Source organism: Musa acuminata, chromosome BXJ1-7, assembly GCF_036884655.1.
Source record: "Musa acuminata AAA Group cultivar baxijiao chromosome BXJ1-7, Cavendish_Baxijiao_AAA, whole genome shotgun sequence".
NCBI lineage: Eukaryota > Viridiplantae > Streptophyta > Magnoliopsida > Zingiberales > Musaceae > Musa > Musa acuminata.
In genome coordinates, this window is record NC_088333.1 from 7,658,169 (window position 1) to 7,683,588 (window position 25,420).

At 41.2% G+C, this 25,420-nt stretch overlaps 2 protein-coding genes and 1 pseudogene across 2 annotated transcripts; all 3 read right to left on the reverse strand.

The window, feature by feature from the left end:
• Positions 1–204: 204 nt before the first annotated feature.
• LOC135678571 (ribosome biogenesis regulatory protein homolog) lies at positions 205–4,966 on the reverse strand. Its single transcript, XM_065191519.1, has 8 exons — positions 4,676–4,966; positions 4,354–4,504; positions 3,500–3,551; positions 3,237–3,365; positions 1,251–1,368; positions 917–1,103; positions 724–837; positions 205–633 (listed from the first exon to the last, which is right to left on the reverse strand). The coding sequence occupies exons 1-8, from the start codon at positions 4,738–4,740 to the stop codon at positions 499–501; spliced, it is 951 nt and encodes a 316-aa protein (XP_065047591.1). The 5' UTR covers positions 4,741–4,966; the 3' UTR covers positions 205–498.
• Positions 4,967–8,438: 3,472 nt separating this feature from the next.
• Positions 8,439–15,310, reverse strand: LOC135678572 (beta-glucuronosyltransferase GlcAT14B-like). The gene is made up of 4 exons (XM_065191520.1): positions 14,475–15,310; positions 13,658–13,733; positions 13,399–13,514; positions 8,439–9,459 (listed from the first exon to the last, which is right to left on the reverse strand). Exons 1-4 carry the CDS (start codon positions 15,100–15,102, stop codon positions 8,942–8,944), a joined length of 1,338 nt encoding a protein of 445 aa, XP_065047592.1. The 5' UTR covers positions 15,103–15,310; the 3' UTR covers positions 8,439–8,941.
• Positions 15,311–21,490: 6,180 nt separating this feature from the next.
• Positions 21,491–22,916, reverse strand: LOC135678573 (2-alkenal reductase (NADP(+)-dependent)-like; annotated as a pseudogene).
• Positions 22,917–25,420: the final 2,504 nt, after the last annotated feature.

Genomic DNA, 25,420 nt, shown 5'->3' on the forward strand with positions numbered 1-25,420 from the left:
CCTGGGGATCCAATTAACATCTGGTGTCTCGATCATCCAATCCAATTGATGGACGGGGACTGCATTGACAAGTGCACTTATCATGAATGGCAGATAAAGATGTACCAGATTCCTGTGAATTCAAGAGGGTCCCAACATTGATGAGGGTACATGCAGTAGACCATCACCCTCTACTTTCTGTCTAGTATCTGTGGTCTACATAATGAACGTATCTCAATGTTTTCTTGTATCGAAAAATAACATCCACATCATGAATTCACCATAACGATTACAAGTTCCCAACCAAGTAGAACAACTACAAATCTAAGTTACAAAATTGGTTATCAAACGCAATCGGTCAAGGCCATAAGGCAGCAAGATAGATTTTGTCCATAACATCTAATGAAACAAGAAAAGGATGTCGTTTGCCGCTGATACATTGAACTCGCAGTAATATGTACCTCTTTAATAACTCCCAACAATTTTACCGCTCCTCATGCATTTCATAAGTGCCACTGTCTAATGTTTCTTTTTTGAAGATTTCTTAAGGGATTTCTTTTTTGGCTTCAGTTTACTTGCTGCAGAAATATATGTCTTGTGTTCCTTTTCTTTCTTCCTCTGCTTTTCTTTCTTTACGTTGAACATTGTAACAGCCTGTTTCACAAATATATATATATGACATAAAGAAAGATCCTTGGCAGAAGTAAATAAACTGAACATGGATGTACAAATAAGAAATCCTGCCTTGTTGACATCGAGCATGCCATGAGAGCTTTTGTTCATCAGCTGGTCAAGAATTTTTGCTGTTTGTTGTTTTTCTTGTGAGCTCATCCCTTTTCCCTCCACAACAGGGAGAAACTACACAAAAGGAACACAATCAACAAACATCACTAACATACAATACTTTTCTAGAAAGAACGACCAAGCAAGTACCAACCTTACGATACTTCCCGGCATGCTTGGCAGGTTTTTCTCCAGGCAATTTTTTGTCAAATTTCCCACCACTTGCTGTTGCTGTCGCTGCCATACCAGCAACATTCTGGAGCTCTTCTTTGCTAGCTTTCTTTGGTGCCTCTCCATGAGTTCCTGTGATGGGCAATGCTGTGGCAGCAAGCTGAACATGACTGCGATGGAAGAATGAAGGTACAGGTAATTAGATACAATAGCTAGATGTTCGTCTCTTCTCAGTATATTATTTTGCATATTTGGTGCAAAAATGAATGACAGCATGTAAAAAAAAAAATCATAAGTTGACCGAAAACAAAGACAACCTTGGCAAGGCTCCAGCTTTTGCAGCTTGCTTTAAATTCTGCAGCCGGTTCTTCTCTTGCTTTTCAACCCGTTGCTTCTTTTCAGCCTTCCTTTTGCTGAAGGGATCTTCTCCTGGTTCTGCAATGAGAGAAGTTCTGATTACCAGGAAATGAAGTAATCATACCAAATTACCCCCAACTACCAGCTTGGCCGATTTAACCAAAAAATAGTACATGATGCTTCAACCACTTAATAACTGAAGGGAGAAGTAACCAGTGCTGATGCAAAAACACACTACCTGAAAATGGAAGCAAGTTTGTTCAACACAAGTGCAAAATGATGACCAAACACAGTAGTGTCACGGTCATGGTTTGAAATTTCAGTAAGAAAAAAATGTTGCCCAGCATTCCTGTAGGCACATTTCCTGGACTTTTATAGGGAGTGTCAACCCCAGACATGATCCTAGCATCAAACATGGATGCGGATCTAAAATAAAACACATGGATTCAGCCTCAAAGGGTCTAATCTAGAACAGGACTACGAGACACAAGTCAGTGACCAAATTATTTAAAGATACATTTTCAATATTTAAACATGCCGCTATGGCAATCTAATATATAGGCTTTCTATTTTAAACCTAAACCTCAAGCTAAACTTTCAACCTACGATGAGCCTAAAGAACCAAATAGTTTTACATAATTTGGCTCATTCAAGATCATTTGACCTGCACACAGTATAATTAACACAACCCAGAATTATTAGCCAGATCAATTTTCTGGTTGATTAATCTCGAACAAATTGGGTTAAATGTCAACCAGTTTACAACCCAAACCCATAAAATCTCAAGCATAAGCGGCTAGATTTTTCTCATATTTTTACTAAGCTGATGCACCAGGTCCAGAATTCCAGCACTAGTTGTATGATATGTGGTTTTAAATAGAAAATACCAAAGTAATGCATCCTTAGAACATTCAACTTAAGCCTTTAGGTCTGAAAAATGAAAAAATATTACCACAAATGATATGCATCCACAAGTTATACTAAGTATGCTTGACCATAACTGGTTACTCTTTTTAACATTACCTATGATAGCTGGTAAGATTTTCATTTCATAATCAGCATTATTTTAACTTAACAACTTGCTTATTATCCGAAGTATGCTTTACCATAACCGGTTACTCTATTAACAATACCCACGATAGTTGGTAAGAGTTTCATTTCCTAATCAGCATTATTCTAACTTAACAACTTGCTTGTATATGACTTCTGAACTATTGGTAATTACACCTACAAAAAGAAGTCAGGTACATATGCATAAATAGTCATCATTGTTAGTCTAAGTGGCCCAGAGAAATGGTTTTTACAGCATATGCCAAACAAGAGGCTGCATATGCAATGACAAATACCTGTGCAGGCACTTATGATATATGCTACTTATAGAGCTACAATACCTAAGCAGTTGCATAGGCTATCCACGAGCATTTAAATACTACTGCATATGTGCTCTACGTTTCATCCTCTATTATTTTTGTACTATTTACAATTTGAATCCTATAAAATGAAGTCTATGGAAATATAATTTTACCCACATACATAAATGAGGATAAAAATATCATCCCATGTGTTCTTAATTAAACCATATTTTATTTTTATCCACTCGCAATTTAAACTTCATTATCTATGCACTTCTTCGTACTTGGTTATAAATTATTCACCGTATTTTGATATGAACTGTGTGGGCCTTCATATATGGCTGCATAATGCACATGTGCTGGATGATTCCTCAACTGCCAGCATGTTGTAATCACTATTAGAGCATTGGATGCCATTTCAAAGCTTCCATCACTACGGAGCAAATGTTCTTCTTTCTTGTGATTTAGACAAGTGAAAGTTTGTATGAGATCTCACTAGAGTCAATTTACCCAAAAAGACTAATCTCTATGCGACTAGATATTCTACAAAGAAAAAACCAGTTGTGACAAGATCCATGTAAGGCAAACCATTACCATCTGATAGTTTGGCCTCGATGATTGGTATGTCTTTATCATCATTTACACGATCATAGCCATGACGTCTCTTCCAAGCACCAGTTTGTTCATCAAAAACACGCTTGTCCTTTTTGTGCTTCTTTATCCCTGCAAGAACGATTGACAAGCCAGATGAGTACATCCCACTAGATGAAATTAGTGGCATGTCTGTAAGGGAAAATAAAACATTTTGATAGCACAATCAGTCCACTTTGGAACACGAAAGGTTCTGTTAAATTGACCTTTCATTTTGGCAAACAACTCCCACTTTGTAGGAGGCTTAGGGTTCGGAAGCTATAAAGAAACAAAGCTGAATCAGTGTCATCAAATAAATATGCAACACTAGAATTAAATTGTAGAGTTGCAGATGATGCATGGAACTGTTTGTAGGAAATGAATATGAATCCACAACAGCAACCATTATATGTAGTTATTTGTTAGAGACTACCATGTAGTTTCAGAACAATGGAACAAGCTTAAATAAACAAATCAAAGCAGCATGCCTTAACTCTTAAGCTCGATAGACTTCATAATCATTAGGCTATGCTATAAGAATCAATGACTTAAAAGCTAAAGCAAAATGCAAGGGGCAAACAAGAATAACTTATTAGCATTAGGTACCAGTATTTGGAAGGAAGACTAGATATAATACCAAGAATATGGCCTCAGAGACACATTACAAATAAACCACTGAATCCTAACGATTGTGTAATGATCAGAAACAAATCAAAGTGAAGCATCAATGTGATAACGGCATTCCATGCATCTGCAGGATCTATCCACAATTGGAAACAGAAAAATCAAGCTGCCTCGGTGCTTCCTGATTATTGCTACACCACATTATATGTAATAGTTGTTCCTGGATCTGGGTTACATAACTCATCATCCAAATCTTATGGGCCGAAAGATTTTATGTTTTTTATTTGCCTATCATTCATATTTTAAAAGAAAACAATATGTATTTTGCTTCGGATTCTTCAAAAAACAAAATAATGACATAAACAGTAGAATATGCCCACTTAAGGTAATTTATCACACAACGTAAAATATAAGCAGAATCAAAACGTAAGAAGCAGCAAAGGGCGACGAAGCATACATGCTTCTCCCTCGGAAGAGTGGTAGTTGGCGGGGGCAGCCGAACGATCGGACCATCAGGGTCATCGGTTGACGGAAGGGCGAAAACAGCGTTGGCTATGGCTTGGACCAGTTCCGTGCCCTTCTCCAGGCACGCCCTCGTCAGCTCTTGCCTAATTATCACAACAAAGACAAGCAATCGAACTCAGATAACAGCAGCTGACGCAGCGGAAACGTTCATACTTCAAACAGCACGGAGCAAATGTTTAGGGTTTTAGCACGGCTTAGAAACCAATCTAGGACGCGCAAAAAGGCTTGGCTACAAGAACATGACCGTCACAAACCTAGAGGAGGGGACGGATTCGAAGTGGTGGGTTGGATCGGACGCCATGAGGTTGCCCAAATCCATGATACTTCTCCGCCACCAGAAGCCCTACCGTCGTCCCGTCCGCAGAAGCCCTGTCTGCCGTCGTCCGCAGAAGCCCGCACAAGCCCTGCCTGCCGTCGTCCGCCGATGCCCGCACAAGCCGTCTGCCGTCCGCCACCAGAAGCCCTACCGTCGTCCCGTCTGCAGAAGCCCTAAAAGCCTTGTCTGCCGTCGTCCGCAGAAGCCGTCGGCCACGAGAAGCCTGGACCAGTTCCGTGGCCTAAAGAGAGAGGGTTGTGAAATCGGGTCGGATCCCATTCGCCCGAAATCCGACACAATTTAAATTATAATATTTATTTGTTTTTAACTTCTAACTACTATTTCAAGTATTTTTAATTATAAATAATTAAATATTAAGAGATATACTTCAATAATATTTTTAAATTATTTTAGTAAATCAAATAAGTAAAATATTATGACTAAGTTTTATTTACAGTAGTCATACTAATTGGCATGGTTTGACAAGTCTGAAAAGTCAATATTATGGCCGATAATCCAGATAAAGTCCATTCGCTAGAAATCCACTTAAAGACATAATTTAAATTACAATAACAATGAATATATTTATTTATTTTTAATTTTTAACTACTATTCGAAGCATTTCTAATTGTAAAGCCCATTCGCTCTAAATTCACATAAAACAAAATTTAAACTACAATAACAATACACGTATTTATTTGTTTTAATTTTCAACTACTATTCTAAATATTTTTAATTATAAAATAATTAAATGTTAAGAGATATACTTCAATTATTTTAGTAAACCAAGCTAGTAAAATATCATGGCTAAGTTTTATTTACAGAAATCAAGCTAATTGGCATGGTTTTGACCAGATAAGAAAGTCAATATTATGGCTTCAATAAGAAAACGGGTCGAATTCTGATAAAGCTCATTCACCCGAAATCCGCACAAAGACATAATTTAAATTACAATAACAATACATGCATTTATTTATTTTTAATTTCCAACTACTATTGTAAGTATTTCTAATTATAAATAATTAAATGTTAAGAGATATACTTGAATTGTTTTAGTAAATCAAATAAGTAAAATATTATTGCTAAGTTTTATTTACAATAGTAATGCTAATTGGCATGGTTTGATCAACCAATATTTGTGCTTCGATAAGAAAATAGGTCGAATCTGGGTAAAGCCCATTCTCCTCAAATTCACGTAAAGACAAAATTTTAATTATAATAACAATGCATGTATCTATTTTTTATTTTTTTAATCTTCAGTTATTATTTTAAATATTTTTAATTACAAATAATTAAATATTAAGAGATATACTTAAATTATTTTAGTAAATCAAATAAATAAAATACTATGAATAAGTTTTATTTATAACAGTCATGGTAATTGATATAGTTTGATGAGCCAAAACATTTGACTTTTTTTACAATTCAATGTTCTGATGCTGACTAATCGATCAGATATTCATTCAAATGGAAAATACTTTAACCATCAGATCAGCGATCACAAAGAGTTCCACCCCAAGTTCTGATGTTGTGAGAAGTATTGTCTTCCATTTGTGGAAGATGAAAAGTTTTGGTACAGTGTTATCCAAATCGAAATGTCATCATGCTCTACCAGCAGAAAGGAAGTAAAGCTACCATGCCGATCTGATGCATATGCAATAGCATGAAGACAAAAAGATGTGACGTTTGTGCTTGAGGTCTATCCGTGTGCTAATGCTGAGTTCAACTATACCAGTAATGCAATCCAAATAGGAGACCAAGAAGGTGCCAGTGACACGATACCCACCTCGGATGTAGATCATGTCCTGCTCGGATCAATACACCTCTCGCACGTTAGAACTTATCCACTGTCGATAGAGCCTTAGTTCCGTGAGTAATCGAGATTTCTAAGTGATCTCAGTTACGATCTGAACTGGCGCGCCATTAATGAATGATAGGAAATAGAATGGACGGAAAGTTAAAGCAACCACGAGCGGAGGTCTTTTCCTCTGAAAGCAATGGAAGATGGTGCAGTTTTTGAGCCTGGAGTGCGTTATAAGGCTGCAAGAGAGAGAGAGAGAGAGAGTCATTTATGCTATGTGCTCAGCGATGAAGGGGAGAAAGGGGTGGGTGTTAGAGACGATGCTTATTGGGTTAGCGTGCGCCGTTGATCTCATTGGGGTTTCAGGGGACGTCGGCACAGCTACATCATACAGTCCTCCATATCTACGTAAGCTTTTACTCCTTTGCAGTTCAAGTTTCGTCTGAGGAGAAGTCACCGTTCATCTCACTGTGCAGCGACGAAGTGCCCCGGCTACACCCAGGATCAGCTGCCTGGGAACGGCCATTTTGTGGCGGCAGGCAGTGGCATATGGGACAACGGCGCCGCCTGCGGCAGAAGGTATCTGCTGCGGTGCCTGAGCGGCCTCCGACGGCCGTGCAAGGATGGCTCGATCGTCGTTGAGGTCGTGGATTTCTGCAGGCACAGCCCGTGTCCTTCCACCCTGGTGTTGTCCACCAGAGCCTTCGACGCTGTTTCCAAAATCCCAAACACCAAGATAAATGTCGAATACGCACAGTAATCCTCTCTCTCTCTCTCTCTCTCTCTCTCTTTCTCTCTCTCTCCTGCTACTGACTGCAGTGCGATGTTATCTCAGAATATGATCCGGTGGAGGTGCCGCGTGAAGGAGCAGCTGAACTCATGGAAATAGCTTGGAGAATGAGCTGAAGGAGGCACGATACGAAGAAGCTGCTCAACCAGAGCTCTCTTCGGTCTCATGTTTGCACAACTACTTGAAGTTAGTTGAGCTACTTCTCAAGCTTAGATCAGCAGAAGAATTCACTTGCAGATATGTTCATTACTGGTCCTTATTAGTTGGATCTCCCAAGTTTAGTAACACTGTGTCGGGTATGCTATCTTGTAGTTATATTGTTGTTTGTTACTCGTAGTGTCGGTGCTATGATGTAAAGATCAACTACCAATAGATGCATGATAAATGACTCCATAACCAGTGGTACTCAAATTGAACCAAAAATTCAAAGCAAACCAAAAATGAAATGATTCATATTCGGATCGAACCTATTTTAATTTTAAAAATATTAACTTAATCAAATTCACTATCTTAAGGGTATTGGTTAAACAAACCAGTCCAACAACCCAAGTAACGATATTGATCTAATTTCAATGACATAAATGATGTGAGTTCAATTTCACAAATCGAATTGGATTGTGATTTCCATTCGATTCACCTAATTAAATCAAATTTAAAAAATTTATTTAAAATTATAAACAATTGAGCTGGAATAATTACCTTTAAGCAAAATGGTTCCAGATCAAACCTACCTTACTTTAATTGAACCAAGTAACCAAACCAGAAACAGATTCAATTCAGATCAACCCTATAATAGTTTAATTCAAACATATTTTTAACACCCCAATCTGCAACAGTTTCAGTTGTTTAGCTACAATTAAATACAGGAATAAAACAGTTGATGCAAGATTTTGATGAATGCCAATACCACAAAGGAATTTATAAGAGGATTCATGAGAGCTTATCAGAGAATTAACAAAAGACCATTATAAATGATCAATATAGGAACCCAAAATCTTCCTTCTTTCTCACCTTCGAACCCCAATCTTGTGCTCAGAACAGGGTTCGATCTTATTATAGCAAGTACACTCGAGTGTTCCTATAATGATAACATCATCAGCATTCACCATCTGAGTACAACTTAAACATAACCCAAGGCATTTGGATTTCATAAAATACAACATAACCATGTCCACTTATTTGCACTAGTTTGATACGGACTTGTCTTTGGATCAAGATTAGTGCTAAAAAGTGCCCCTCGGTAATAAATCAGTGCGCAAATGCATCTCTCAGATCTCAAAAGCTGCTGAAGCTGAAAAATATTACAGCATTGAATCTGTTGTACTCAACATTAGGCTTCATGGATACAAGGGAGCTTCATGCCCTGCATGCAGCTTGTAATCTAACCATAACAAGGACTTTGCACTCTGCTGCTTTACCTAGTAACTTGTATATTGCAAACAAAAGCAACTAATGAACCATTATTTGCATAGAATCCTACTCTTTCGAGATCATGACCAAACAGGTGCATTACCTATTTGCTGCTTTGAACTGAAGGGGTACGCCAAGATAGCTCAATGCTCCATGTTTGAAGGAAAAAGAAGGTTTCCAATTCTCCCAACAGACTATCCATATCAAATGCAGTGCTTCTCATCAAAACCATCTACTGAGAGCAGATCCGTTATAAGGGCATTAAGCCTCTGAGCACCTGCCCCAGGCCTGAGCTCAGTGACGGTCCGCACTGTGAAGTGTGGATCATCACTAGTATTAGTCTTCAATGCGTCGCACCATGCACTGGGTACAAAACCATCAGGATCACGGCCTAACAGCGCCTTGTCAATCTTGTCGAGGACTGGGTCATCTCTGCCAAACTTCCGCGCAAATGGAGCATTGCTATCGACCATTCTTGTGAAGTCATCTAGGGTGAGAAAGTGAGGGTGCTGCTTCGGAGGGTTATCCCAAGAAATGAAATGAAGGTCATGGTTGACAGTGGTGTTGCGGAACTCGGGAACATTGCACATGACGGTGTGAAAGTAGCCCTCAGGAGATGACAAAAAGTTTGCATAGTACATTAGAACTGTTCTTGGAAGGTTGTCCCACCCCCACAAACAGAACTCAATGAACTGATGAGAAACCATCATCCAAGCAGAGCCTGCAAAGAAATCAACCGTAAATGAGACAATTGCAAGTATATTCACACTAGTTCTACACCATTAGCATGTGGTGTCTGCTATATGGACGTTTTGTTTGTGGCATAATCAGAGAAGGATTCATATATTTCATTTATAAACTACAAGATCTACTTGATGCATAATCCTGTGTTAAACCCCACAAACGTTATGCAAAGGTTAAGTGGTATGGAAGCATCAACATCTCAGGGTATGAAATGAATATTTTGACCTTATATTCAGTCTTTTTTCTTTCCCACCATCTGAGATACATGAACTAGTACAGTCTTCCACGAGTTGCAAATAGATGGATGCTTTATCAAATTTGGAAAGGACATGCACAAACTAGAAACTGAATGCCAAGATAAGATGGGTTCTGATGCATAAAAATATCTACTTTCAGTATTGAAGAAAATAATATCTGTAAGGTCATTCAAACTACATTATCTGAGTACACCTTATAGGTTAACACCTCCACAAGACAACACATCAGAAATGTAGAAGTACATATCTCCAGTCTTGACCACTGGTTATCGGGCACAGGTGGTGCACTTGTCTGATTAAATAGTTTTACAATAAGTTCTTTGAACATACAAAACGTCCAGTGTGTTAAATGACATGCAAATTCTTTAGATGACAAAATGAGTATCAAATTCACATTGGTGAAATCTACTTATCTTTCCAACATAAGATGAGCTGGATTTCAAGTATATCACAGCATAGGTAAGCTAATTATTCAACAAAGATAAGGCAAGTAGAAGAAAAAGAAGGTGAAAACAAACATAATCTGGAATCCAATGAGAATCAAATAGCTTGGAGATCATGGTTCCATTTATCAAGTCATATTATCTGACCCTATATGAAACATTTCTTGTTTTGGGTATATTATCCATCTTTGTTCAAGAATTGGTTGACACACTGAATATGTTTCCAAATCATTACTTACAACTAGACACTCATTATTACAGATGATGTTCATCACATGGAAAAGTAATTATGATAATGATTGTACAGAAGGGGAGATAAAAGTAGGCTAGAAGCAGGTATGAGAAACATGTAATAGATCTTAGTAACATGAACTATAATATGAGACTTTAACATTAGTTTCAACTGTAGATCAATCTGCTCTCTCCATCTTTTCACTTGCTTCCTATAGCATTCACTAATGAAGATTCATGTGTATATCATTCGTTAGTTTCTTGAACCAAATACTTAAAAACAAGCTAAAGAATACAGTCGGTCAAGTTCCACAGAGAGGAATTGCACTTTCAGTATAGACAGTTTACATTAAAATATTCAACAAAATATAATCAGGCACAAACAGAGAATACATAAAGAAGACATAAAAAGACATATTAAAGTTATGGAGTGACGTTTATACTCTTTAACAAATTATTGAAGTGATAAGATGCAAGAATCACAGAAAAGCAAATGCAATCATAGTTATTATCATCAATTATTTAATTACAATAATATAATGGTAAAAATAATAGCAACAAGGATATACTAAATAAGCAATCACTTTTTCATGCTTATGTGACCACAAAATATGTAGGTGGTTGTTCACATGGACTATGTATATGGCTGCTTATGTGGTATTGAAGCCAAGACCGCATACGCATATGCAAGCATGGGCTAAATAATTTTTTCGAACATAACTAGCAACTAATATAAGAATCTTAGAAATGTGATCTATATGCAACAACTAGTTCCTATACTTGTCAGACAACATACTATAAAAAGTGGCAACATACTTGGGAATCAACTCATGTTTCTGCCTCGTGGAAGCATATAACACATGGAAATGGCAAAAGAAAATATAATATTAGATCACATGAAACACGGAGTTTACATAGCTTGGCTCTAACTATTATATATGTGGCGTTGCAAGAGTCCACTTGTTATCCAACTAGTGGTACATTACTTTCGAGGAGAAACTAACAAGCTAGGGCTTTAAGATACGAGAATGAAGTACACCACGCTGAAGAAAAGAAGCACGGACAATCAGTTTCATCACCTACCCATTTGGTGTGACTGGCTATGACCTTCTGAGCCTGAGACTTCATGGGGAAGAGTTGGCTCCTTGGGTCAGACTATCCCATATGTGTTGTCTCACTTTCTTCTTCTCCGAAGGCTACTTGGCCTAGCCTTCTACCCGAATGGAGGTGCTTTCTGAGCCAGACCTTAGGCAATGTGCCTTAGCCCATAAATATTGAATATGAGTATCCTAAAGCAAGGGTGAAAGAAACGAATAACACACTAAGTTCAATGTCAATTTCTTTTCAGAGCCAACCTTTGATATCTGCTCCTTAGTCACCTAGATTACAATCTTCTATACTATGCGAGTGAGAAGAATTGACATAACTCTGTAAGCGCAACAAGCAAGCAACTACCATCAGATCTGATTCAGTGTTCTATGCATAGCTTGATATAACTGCCAAAAAATGGCCAATCCAAGAAAGCCATGTCACAGGCTAAACTGCCAAAGTCTCCCCACACACAGGGGTACATCCTGTGTGATAACTCCATTTTCCCCAAGTAAGACTTCAAGGATCCATAATTAGTAACGATTGTAACTCATTATATTTCAGTCCAATTAATAAGCTTCCCTTAAGCCTTGAACAAATTTTCTATTTTTCTTGTATATTTACCTTCATCAGATGATAAGCAAACAGTTTAGCTTTGGGTTGCAACATAACAAAAGCTGGTATTTTTATGGTAAGGTTAGAAAATCATAGATATCGGGGGCACTTGATTTCCAAATACCACTTTCAGCGTCCTTTTGTGTTGTCTGCAGTGAACATGTACAGCTTTTAGGCCCAGGATTCTTTGATACAGTTCCTAAACATGAACCAAAAGATCTAAAGAATTCACCAATCTTGACCAAAATTTGATAGATTGATTCAGAATCCCCAACAAAACTGAAATCAGTCAGATGGAGCCAAAAAATCCAAAGGATGCTCAGAAATCCCACCAATCCCAGATTCAAGCAAGGCCAATTCCTTGCAATGCCACAATCTACAGGATTCACCAACCTTGATTCGGATATGCTAGATCAATTCAGAACCTCAAAAAAATTGAAATCAGTTGGCCCGGAGCCACAAAGTCGAAAAGATGTTCAGGAATCCCCATCATTCTCAGACTGACCTCAACTAATGACAGACCAGTTCCTTCCAGGCCAACCCCAAGTCATCGCACATTGTCCTAAGTGGCAGTGGATGTTTCTATCATATTCGATGCCAATTCCGTTTGACCTCTATGTACCAAATCCTAGCCCATTCAAATATTTTTTTCCAGTACTTATCTCATTCCTGATCCCTCAAACAATCTATGATGTGGTCTCATCATTCACAAAACTAAGAATAGAATTTTGTGTTAAATTATTTGAGACTGATCAAATAACCTCTTCTTATTTTGGTTAAAAACTTTTCAATGTTTTGAGCATTTTTATATTATTGGGACACCCAAATGCAACTCATAGACATATCCATATCTCGAAAGTTTTGGTAGCAAAATACAGATACAAATACAGTTATATGAGAGCATTCAATAACATAACTATATAAATCTGACAGCCACCTGTTATACATAAAAAATAGTAATCATATGTCAAACTGGCATTACTCAACCAACTAATATCATGTACACTATTCCATCGTATCTTGCATGTCAAAGCAGATGGAAAGAAACTGTCAATCTGCCACAACTTCCTAGTTGCAGTAGCAATACATGGTCACCTGAATAACTAGATTGTCATAGTTCCGAGTTTAAGCGGACAATTGCCCACCATGCATGATTGTTTAAATAATCACCAAGTAACATGTAACCCACTATGAAAGTATGTTCCATACAAGAAATGCAAACTAGATAAATTATTAGTAAAACTATACACATGAAATAATGAGTTAGACCTATACTAGTACCTGTAAAGAGCTTGAATGCAGTAGGCATGCTTCTTTTCTCAGAAACCCAAAATAAATCTGTTTTGTGCATGCTATAAAGCCCAGGGTCTATAATTAAAGGCCTAGCCCTGTGATACCTGCACCACAAATCATAAAATTTACTTCTTAGGAGACCATTACCCGAATGAATCTAAATTGAAAAGCTTCTCCCAGACCAAAGCTCCAATTGGAAAGGCCATATAAAGATCTCAAATAATGAATCAACATAAATCTTACGTACTCCTTCCATCCAATGTCACTAGTGTGCTCTATAAAGTTCAGGTCTCTAGTCAAACTTGACAGTGTGTACAATAGATCTGCCAAAGACAAGAAAATTGAGCATCAAGCAAAATGGAACTGCTATTACATGCAACCAAGAATTGGATGGTATGATAAATCAGTCATTTGAAAACATAACTTCCTTGAACTAGAACCGTTTCCTGAATTGAAAACTACTTAAATTTTGATAATATTAAAAAATAATCAATGAGATCGACAAAAGGGGATAAAAGAGCTTCAGAAGTTAAGACAACTTATCTATCTAGAAGCAAACAACATATCATTTGATCTATCAAATAAAAAAAATTAAAAGTAACTTCCTGCACACAAGGGCCAGTTTGGTTCTCACTAAGAGGTGCTTACAAGAAAGTGTATCCGGTCAAGAATATGAATTTCAATGGTGGAATGATGAGATCAAACTAAATGACAGATCACATTGGTAGCTCAATGAGAGGCACCAGATACCTAATTGCAGTACATGTAAACATGTGTTGCCAACAGATGCGCTCTACCCAGATAGCATCTCCCAACAGAGAAATGTGGAAAAGCAAACCCAGCAACCAAATATTCTGTGCAAGGCATAACCAGCATATGATACCCAACATATTCATTAAATATTTTAAGCGGGGAAAATATCAATTTAGAATTCCAAATTGATGGCAAGAAAGCAAACAAAAAAAATCAGATTGCAGGAACATAATGTATAGAACTAAATTAGGAAAATCCTAATGCGAAGTAGATATAAAAGCCACATCAAATGATTGGGTAACCCATCGTACCGTCCTGGGTGATGAGAGGGTAATCGGAGGCGCTGAGATTGATAAACCAGTCCCAGTCGCCGCCCTCCTTGAGGAGGATGGCGGCGGCGTGAAGGGTGTTGGAGACCATCGTGGGCCCACGATAAGTGACGAGGTTGGCTCGGGCGACGACCCTGACGTTGCCGAAACGAGTGTAGACCGGATCGTCTCGGATGACGGTGGCGAGCTCGAGGCGCTCTGCTGCGGAGGCTTCGAGATCGAGGTGGAGCACGTACTGGTTGGCCGGGTGATAGAGCGCGCGGAGGGTCCGGCGGATACTGCCGCCGTCCCCGGCGGAGCCGGAGATAAGGTAAGCAAGGCGGGGGACCGGCCGAGCCGATGCTCCGGACGGTGGCGGGAAGCGGAGCTTGGACTCGACGAAGTGGGGCTCGTCGCCGCCGGGGGAGGGGATCTGGGAAAAGGAAAGGAGGAGGAGAGCCTGGCGAGACAAGGAGGAGGCGGCAAAGAAGGGCGACGACGAGGAGAAGACGAAGGCGGAGATGAGGAGGGACGAGATGAAGAAAGAGGCGAGCAGGGGTACCACCCACTTCCGCCGCCGCAGCTGCTGCAGCAGCGGTGGCGGCGGCGGAGATGGCTGTTTCGTCTCCATGGCCCACCAACCACCGGCCTTGGATGGCGCACCACCGGCTGCTTTCGGTTCCGATGGACCGGAATCCGAATCTGTTACTTGTGCGACGGAGAGGGAGAGGGAGAGGGTGTTGGGATCACGCGTGTAGTCGGGCGAGCGGGTCGTGATGAACCGTCGTGCTTCGGTTGGATGGTGGATGAGAGAGCTGCTTTGATGCACGACTTAAGAGACGACAAAGCACGGGAGGCGGTTGTGGCGGCAATCACGTGGGGCGTAGAAAAGCCAGGGCACCTGGTCACGGTGAATCAAGTCGCTGCGCGAAGAATTTTAAAGGTCCCGGTGGGCAATGTCGGAAGTGGTGCGTTAACCTCCCGGGTGTCGGCCACCAATCGGTGACCGGTCCAGATCAAGTGGGACCGGATAGCCAAAATATCGGCCCTTTAAGAGACACGTCAACCGATCGTCTTGGAGACATCGCAGCTAAAGTCACCCTCTCACCGACCCCCTTCATCATTGTCAGAGAGTGCGGGGGCCATGGGACCCACCACGGTCTCCCGTAGTAACGCAGGCAATTCATTCTCCGGCGGTCCATTGACGATAAAAAGCTTCGAGCGAATTTCTGGAAAAAAAAATTATTTTTTTGAAATTCTTCACAGAATTTTTTTTTTGAAATAGTGTTTTTTAATAATCATTTTATCCTTCCGTCGATTACCCCCTCCGTGTCCCGCCTCCGCCCAGCCCAGCCCAGCCCAGCCTAGCCTAGCCCGTCAACCATCACCTTCATCGTCGTCGTCGTCGGAACCGAACAATCGACAACGGTGGTGCTCGATCGAAGCCAGTGGAGGGCGAACCAGCGTGCAATGGAGGGGGGCGGCTATACTTAATTTTATTTAATCAGTTATGATATTATGGGTTAAGTAAATAGTATCATCACTTATCTTCCACAAATGATTAAAGAGAATAATCTTAAGCTTGTGAATTCTAAGTTTATTTTTTTAGAAGTGTTATCATTGTCTCTCTCTCTCTCCTCAAATCATTCCTTAGTCTTTACAAATTTTTCTTATGAAATCTAGTTCAAACTTACAATAATATATGTCGACCAATCTTATAGTCAATTTCGAGAAATTCTTTAAGACTTTCTAAGGATATAAAATCTATTTTATATTACATACAAGTTATCAAAACTCTAGCTGATGCGCTTGATATAGTGGATGCATCTCTTAACGATGAAGAGATAATTTTTCATGTATTAAATATTCTTGGTCCAAATTATAAGGAAATCTTATGATTCAAGCTCGTGATAGTCTTATAAGTTTTGAAGAATTACGAGACTAGTCAATCGATCATCTCGGGGACAACAAAGTAAAACTCAATAGTACCCCCTTCATCATCGTCCGATAGTGCAGGTACCATAGGACTCACCATCGTCTCTTATCACGACACAAGCAATTCATTCTCCTATACATTATTGACGATTAAAAGATTCGAGTGAATTTTTAGAAAAATATTTATTTTTTTAATTCTACACATAATATTCATATTTAAAAAATAATAATTATTTTAATAATCATTTTATCCTTCCATTAGTTAACCCCTTTATCCACCCAACCATTTTGTCACGGACAAACTTCTAAACAGGATGTTTGATGTAATGCTTATATATGTCCGTATCTTTTGGTATGTTCATGCTTTGTAAAGCATGTAGAGGGACGGTCGAAAGTTTAATAGTCTCATTTTAGTTAGGTTGGTGACCGCTTTAGGCTTGTAAATAAAGGTTGTGTCATGTGGCCACGTGTGAGAGATTTTTGATCTGTAATTGACCATTTTACCCTTTGTTGTGCAACTGTTCATAGCTTGTAAAGTCTGTTTGTAATTTGCATTGTCTATGAAGTGATTTTTCGGACATGTTTATTTGTGGATCCCGAGTGAAGCATGTTCTCTCAAATGTGGGTCCTAAGGGACCATGGGAGGCTTCGGGTAGGTTGACCTTTGTGGACGGACACGCAAGGGTGCCGCACGACTTAGTCAAAACCAGCTAAGTCCGTGACAGATGGTATCAGAGCAGGACAAGCGCTCATAGAAACACTTAGCATGCACACGTGGGGGACCTAGCGGGGCTGCGTTGAGGGCAGTCAGCACATGCGTGACCGTTTGGGGGAAAACGGGCATGGGGATGTAGGGGAAATGAGTCGCTTGGATGAGTGGGCACCTGAGATTGGCATTCAAAGGAATGGCCAACCCTTCGCGCAAGAGGCACCACGAGAACATATAAGCTTGTAAGAATGTGAAGCGCACAAAGGTTGGGATGGCTGAGTTTGAGCTACGGCTCAACGTTGACAACCGTACTTAATGGTGCTCAAGATAAGCGAGGTGCTTAGTAAAGGATGAGACCATGCAAGGTGGAATGAGTTGCTCAGCAACCGAAAGAGTTATGCAAAGCTCACAGAGGTGAGGGAAATTGCTAACTCAAAGAATTTGGTACTCATGCATGGGCTTGTATGCGGACGATGGAATGTTCGCGGCCATCCCAAGGCGACCAAAACTCGGCGCCATGGAGCATTGAAACTTTCTCTTCGGCATGTGAAGGATACGTTCGTAGGAGGCTGAAGGGTGCAACGAGTTTAGCAGGTTGCTAGGCCTTGAGTGGTGCAGCGGGGGCTGTATTGACATGGAGTCACAATCTAGCAGGTTGTAGGAGGCAGAACAATGCACAGTTTGTTCAGCAGATCGGAGTAGTCCAAAGGGGATGGTGATCTCCGAAACGAAGAGAGATGTTGCTCCAACGGGACAGTTATCCAGGAGGGATAAGTCTCGGCTCTCTAGAGGGAGAATCATATGGGACGGACCTCACATGTTGAGGAGAAGTACCTCAACAAATAACAACTCCACGAAGCTCAATGGACTGAGCAAGCGACGATGAGACGTTGCATGATCTCGCTCGAGATAATGCATTGGTGGATGCATTGCGAGATCAAGTGGGGGAGCGACCTAAAGCAACTCAAATGAAGGCACACTTGGAGTCGATATGGAGATCAGACTCAAGGGAGGGCTGACCCGTGGAATGGTGGGCGTGAGGGCCACCATTGACTTAATGCAAAAACGAGAAGCAGAGCAACTTGGGAGTAACTTGGCGAAGTACCCAAGCCGCATGAAGGGAGCCAACATAGAAGATGGAACATGGAGCGGAGGCATAGCGCCTTCCTTGAACATAGGTCAAGGACATGAACTCTTGCAGAGGCAAGAACAGGATTATGTTATTCAATTGGTCATTCATTCTAACGGAACGGACTCATCTTGCATGGTGCCAAAGACGAAGGGAGGTTCTTGGCACATGCACCTTATCTTGGAAAAGCATTTGATGGAGGAACTAAGGCGACTCAATTTGCGGAGGCGAAGTTGGGTTCAGAAGGCCTTAGCACGGGGCAAGAGGACGCAGAGGCGGGTACTCTTGAAGAATATGCCATAGTGTTGTCATTCAAGTTGCTATAAAGGAGGCGGTGCGCAGCGAAGATTGTGTTGGTAGGGGTAGAGGCCCAGGATCCAGACAATGGTGCACTAATTGCAGCGAAGTCGGGGGACTTCTAGTGCTACTAGGCGACGGACTATCCTAGAGTGGTGCTTCATCTTGGTGTGACCCAAGAGTGGGTGGTTCACAATTTGAGTTCATCCCACAAGGAACAGAATGCAATAGAGATGTCACCAGTAGGTGACATGGTGCAGCAGATCATGGTGGAACAGTTCGTGGCAATGCGATACACAAAATCTAGCCCCGTGAGGGTCTAGATCATACGGAGGTATGATCGGGAGCTACTGGAAGCTCCACTATGGTGAACAACACGACTGTAAGAAGGGCTATAGATTCAAGGAGTGAAGTCCATGTTACAACAGAGGTGGGTCTTCCGTGCGTGCATCGAATTTTGCATCAGATGAAAGCCTTGGTCGTCAATATATGGGGGCTGTATTCCACCAATGGAAAAGTTCGAATGCAAGTACCAGTGTGTCCCATGGGAGGGACTTGATCATACAGCAGTATGATCGAAGTAGCCGAAGAGTTGGACTCCTCCGGTGCTCATATTCGCTTAAGGGAGCCCGACAAGTCAGGGGACAAGGTCGAGTAAGCGAACGTTGCTACCAAGGAAGCTAAGGAGAACATAATCGATGCAAACCCTATAACAGGATGGCAGAGGCCATGCATGGGAGTTGTAGTCTATTTTTCCATCGACCAAAGAGAGCTGCTTGGAGAACATATAGGTGTTGAAGCAGGGGGTCGAAATGGGCGAGGAGACGACGACGAGTCCAAAGGGACTTAGCTATCCAAAATCAAGCATCAGTTAAAATGGACGTGGACTCAAAGGAGTGTCACGGAGACATATCTACTGATCGTGAAGAAAAGGGATGCAGATGCGAGGCGATGGATAGTAGTGCCATGGGCATGGCAGCGCCATGGTACCGCAGAGGCGGGACTTCCGTGAAAGTCATTGATCCCTTGCTCTCATAGAGGGAGAGAACTTAGTCGTGAAAGGGGCTGAGGAGGTGGAGCATGCAGAGGCAAACTCCAAGTACCGAGACAAGGCTGAAGGGCAGAAGCCAAGGAACTTCATAAGACCGATGTTAATGAGTTTCTCATCAAGATAGTGGAAAGTGAAGGACTTCGGGTCATGCAAGAGTGCACGACCAAGGAACGAAGTAGGCAGTATGCGGTGCTGTACCTTCGCTACTCAGGGGAGTAGGCGGCAGGGTTGATGGAGAAGACGGTACAATCCCTGAGGCGACCAATTCTATTAGAGAATTACTCCAAGTTGGGGTGAAAACTTCCTGCATTCCAGAAGTTCGATGGTATTGAGAAGGTGAATCACAGTAGCTAACTCAACGCAAGGAGTGCAAACACTTCAAGTGCTTTAGAAGTGTGAGCAAAGAGCAGGCGAAGGCTAGTAACCAGCTCGATGCATGGAGTACAACCTCGATGAGGCGGGCGAAGTCAAGTAACCTTTGTCTTCTCAACTCTTAAGAGAATGGACGAAACCGAGTACCCCAATTCTCTTATCTATCCAGCAGAGGAGCTCTACATATGTTCAAAGACCCTTCGAAGATAATGGAAGACAATAGTTGTCAAATCCTCACCAACGGTGATCAGTGTTACTGAGAGTAGATTATCCGCTTTATTTCCCAACGAAATGTCAATCAAAAGCACAAGTGATGTGAACCTACTTAGATGCGACAACTAAGTGAAAGAAGAGTCAATGAGCAAAATTTTGTGGAGGAAGGACCCAAAATTTCAGAAGTTTGCGAGACGATGCTCGTTAAAGCTCCAACAAGCATCCACCCAGTTCGAACAGCATGAGAGACTAACGCAGTAAGGATGGTCTTTTTCTTCATTTGGAGGATCCGCAGGAATCAACAGTGATCAACACAACTCAGCCAACCCCACACTAGAGTCAGAGTCATTGGCGAGTTCAAGCAGCATGGCGGATTAAAGGTTTGACTACTCAAAAATGGCAGCGGAGAGTAGCTGGGAGCCAAGAGGCGCATTGTAGCTGGAGCAGAAGATTGAAGACTCAGCAAAGCCGAGGAGTTGCAGTGTCGGCAAAGGCTTCAACGAGGACGTCGAAGGAATAAGTGGGGGAGAATGTCACAGACAAACTTATAAATATGATGTTTGATGTAATGCTTATGTATGTCCGTGTCTTTTGGTATGTTCATGCTTTGTACAGAATATAGAGGGACGGCCGAAGGCTTAATAATCTCATTTTAGTTAGGTTGGTGGCCGCTTTAGGCTTGTAAATAAAGGTTGTGTCATGTGGACACGTGTGAGAGATTTTCGATCTGTAATAGACCATTTTACCCTTTGTTGTGCAATTGTTCAAAGCTTGTAAAGTCTGTTTGTAATTTGCATTGTTTATGAAGTGGTTTTTCGGACATGTTTGCTTGTGGATCCAGAGTGAGGCATTTTCTCTATCATGTTCTCTCAAATGTGGGTCCTAAGGGACCATGGGAGGCTTCGGATAGGCAGACCTTTGTGGACGGACACGCAAGGGTGCCGCACGAGTTAGGCAAAACTAACTAAGTCCGTGACAATTTAGCCATCGCCTGCATTGTCACCCTCGTCGGAACTCAATAATCGATGATGATACCGCTTGCTCGATTCTAGTGGAGTGCGAACTTATGCGTGATGAAAGGAGGATGGTCGGCTCTCCCACGAGAGCTATAGTGGAGGGAGCGATCCGAATGAAGAAGGGGACTTACAGGCTTCGATGAGGGTTACAAGCAACGGTCAGGATGACAGAGGTAACGATGGGTTTGTAAAAAATAAAAGGTAAAATAATTTTTTTATAAAATTAGGAGCGTTGTTTCAGAATTTTTTTAAATAAGAACACGATAATTTTTGAAAAATAAACGTTTTTTCCGAAAATTCGCCAAAAAGCTTTCCGCTCTTATTCATCACAAGCAATTCACTCATCACAAACTTATCAAATGCACGAGCTTTTTGCCGACATTATCACCTCGAAACAAACCAGCAAAAGCAGATGGCACGCTTTCGTGGCCAGTGGAAATGTCTTCGACTGCTCGCATTCTGCCATGGCGGAAGATGGTCGGATGTGGACGATATGAATCCAGCGAACACGTGAAGGTGATCCAAGGCGAGGAACCCGCGGAGTGTGATCCGTTTATAGATCACATCGACCATATCGAGCGCCGCTCGCTTGCCAGCGTCCGCGTACTCGGAGATTGCTCCGCATACTGCAACTCTACCAAAGAGGTTCATGTTGGCGACTGCAGCATCTAACATCGCAGAACCAACGTTGTCGAAGTATATGTCGATTCCTTCCGGGAAGTACCTATTCATAGAAGTAATCAGGAAGTATGAACTGCTGCTTGCAAAGATCGATACAAGATGGGATCTGTCTTGCCTTCTAAGAGCAGACTTTAGATCAGGTTCTTCTTTGTAGTTAAACGCGTCATCAAATCCAAGCTTCTCTTTTAGAAGATCCACCTTCGTCTTGCTTCCGGCGCATCCCACGACGTAGCAGCCAGAGAGCTTGGCGTATTGGCCGACCAAACTCCCCACCGAACCGGATGCTGCGGAGACGAAGACCTTCTCCCCCTTCTTCGGCTTGCAGATGTCGTAGAAGCCAGCGTAAGCTGTCAATCCACTCGTCCCTGCGGCAAACAGCAGTGCGTTATGATCAGAGTGTCTCGTGGCCTTCTCCGTCTGTCAATCTTGTGGATCCATTTCCTGCGTCTCTCTGATAATTACCTAAGATGCACGCATGGTATGACAGCGGGAACTCATGCGGGTCAACCTTGGTCAACGTGGTTCCCGGCCGGACGACCGTGTATTCCTCCCAGGCCAGAAGTCCGACCACCACATCGTTTCTTTCGAACTCCTCGTTCCCCGAGACCACGACCTTCCCCACGCCGAAGGCATCGATTCTCTGTAGCAAAGGTCGCGAGATGCACACCGAGCTCATGAATAAACAAGCTAGCAAACACAACGAACGACGATAATTAACAGGAAGCTCGCCTGCACGGGCTGGATGCGTGCTGCAGCTGCAAAGGTCTTCTGTGAGGAGCTGCACGTCTTCATGCGGTTGAGCTGGTAAGGATCGATCGACAGTAACAAGTTCTTGACGACCACTTCCTTGGAGCCCTGCGCGACGGAGAGGACCAGCGGCGTGCTCCGGAGCTCGAAGTCGGATTCAATGGGGAGACCGTCGATGGCGTGCTTGATGATGATGTGTTTGTTCTCCACCTCCATCCTCGCTGCGCTCTCCGTTCTTCCCAATGACGGCTAGAAAGGTATCTAACGATCCCTCTGTATGTATAGACAGCATAGAGTATTTGGATCCCGTACAACACTATGGACACTTCTATCGTAAGTAGCATCTGCCTAAGGCGTGGCTTGGAATCTTTGTCGTAATCGGTTGATATGAGCTGTATTTTTTGTCATTTAGCATTCGACACGTGGATTGCAGTCAGCATTTGTCGGATATATAATATCAGCTTCCAAGATGACAAGGAGTTTATTGGCTGATTTGAGCGTTGACCTCAACGTGACTTGCACAACCGACTGAAGTAAGAATTAATATATAATGTACTGTATATTTATTGTCTCCAAGTTATGACTCGAATAAGATTTTTTTATTTTTTTTGCAAATGTAAGTGACAAATGTGAAATTCGAATTCAGAACGTTATAATAAAATATCAAAACTTTTATCATCTAAATTAATTGATATTTTTATTTAGTACAACTGGTGATAATTAAAGCCCAGTTGACAAAGAATTCATCTTATGTCATTTTTCATCTTATCTTGATAATAAACAAAGACCATTCGCTAATGAGTTAATTCGATTGATTCGTCATCGAAGGCATATATCCTTGCTGATGACTCCTTGTCGATAGGAGAGTTTACGTGGTTAGTCGATATAAAGAGTGTGCTAAGTGAGGTGATTCGCTAAGAGTGGTCTAACTTTGGTATGGGGAAGTCGAATAGGAGAGCTAGATTCTCTTGGTTGCCGAGTCACCTCTTAATTGTGTCTCTAACTAGCGTCGAGAGTCATGCACAACTGGTCTATGTTAGGGGCATCCCAACTCAATTCCTTTGACGTTGAAGTCAGCAAAAAAATAAAGATGGAGGAATATAGTGGTATAAATAGTGTAAATGAGATAATAGATGATTTTTCTCTATCCCCAATCTTGGTTTAGGGCTTGGCTTTTATATTTAAACATTGAGCGGTTTGGATGGGCGTTAGCCAAGGCACCCCTTAACTTGTTTGGTGGGAGCATTAATGAGGGCGGTTTATTAACGTGTGTCCTCTAGTGTCATGGGTGGATTGTTGTGATGTATTTGGATTGACTCCCTTGCCTTTTTGTATTAGATAGAGAGTGGTCCCTCTATCGATTATCTCTGGAAGGGAAGGCTAGTGAAACCGAGGACTTGACTTATGTTGAAGTGACCGAAGAAGCACGAGTATGTTGTCAACCATTAATATGAACATATTTTTCAATTATGATATCAAGAAGGAGTGACCGATCGATCATAATCATTAGATCATTAGAAGATGTTTACTAGATAAGGGGAGCTGGCAAGCTTTTTCGTATCAATCATGATCATTAGAAGATGTTTACTAGACATACATTGTAACATTCTTTTGCAAGAATAAATTAAAATTTAAAATATAAGATACAAGATATAAATATTTTTATGTTCGAAGACATTGCTCACATCATGTTTCACAAGAAAAGCACGAGAGGCGGATGTGGTGACCATCACGTGGGGCCTTGAAAAGCCTGGACACTTGGTCACGGTGAATCAAGTCGTTATGCGAAGCATTTTAAAGGTCCCGATGGGCAATGTCGAGATTGGTGCGTTTACCTGTCGGGTTTCGACCACCAAGCAGTGATGCATCCAGATCAAGTAGGACCGGGTAGCCAACATATTGTTGGGCTAGCAGTTCACAGATTCAGCCCATAGTGAGCTTGGGCAGCCCATACCCTCTCTTAACTTAACCCTAATTAACATTAGGAGGGGTGTGATGATTGCATTTTGGAGGTAGAAAAAGGCATAATAAATAGGGCAACAACGTGGGAGAAAAAAACAACAACGAGATACCAAAGAAAAGAAAGAAAATGAGGCAGAAAATGAAGAGAAAGAAAGGGAAGAAGACAATGACAACACAGAGAGGCTTTTCTCAATCATCTAGTAGTGTTCTCATCTCAGGTTATATCAAATCTATAGTAGACTCTTGCTGTGATTACTTGGGGAGGTTTTAGATATTGTAGGCAGTGACGTGATCCTTGTATCCCAGTTGTTCTCTTGTGATTGCTGCTAGGGTTTAGGGCAAGAGATTGAGATTTATACATTCATTATTCTCATAGTGGATTATCTCTAGTTTGCTCCGTGATTTTTACCCTTCATATTAGAGAGGTTTTCCACATATATCTTGATGTTCTGTTTGATTGTGCTTCCATTTAATTCCGCTGCATATTATGATCTTTTAGTATTTGTTCATATACAAAGGTTATTCCTGGTTTATATCTCCATCAACTGGTATCAGAGCAAAAGGGTTTTGGTGATTTAAATTTTGTATTTGAACATGGAGGCCTGTAATGTTTCTCGCATGATTAGTTTAAATGTAAACAATTGGATGATATGAAAACCAAGAATGGAAGATCTCTTGTATTGCAAAGATTTGTATGGACCTTTGCACGGGGATAGTGCAAAACTTACAACTATGACAGATGATGAGTGGAAGAGGTTAGATCAAAAAATAATTTGATTTATTCGACAGTGGCTTGATGATAGTGTCTTTCACCATGTTTCTATTGAAATTTCTGCA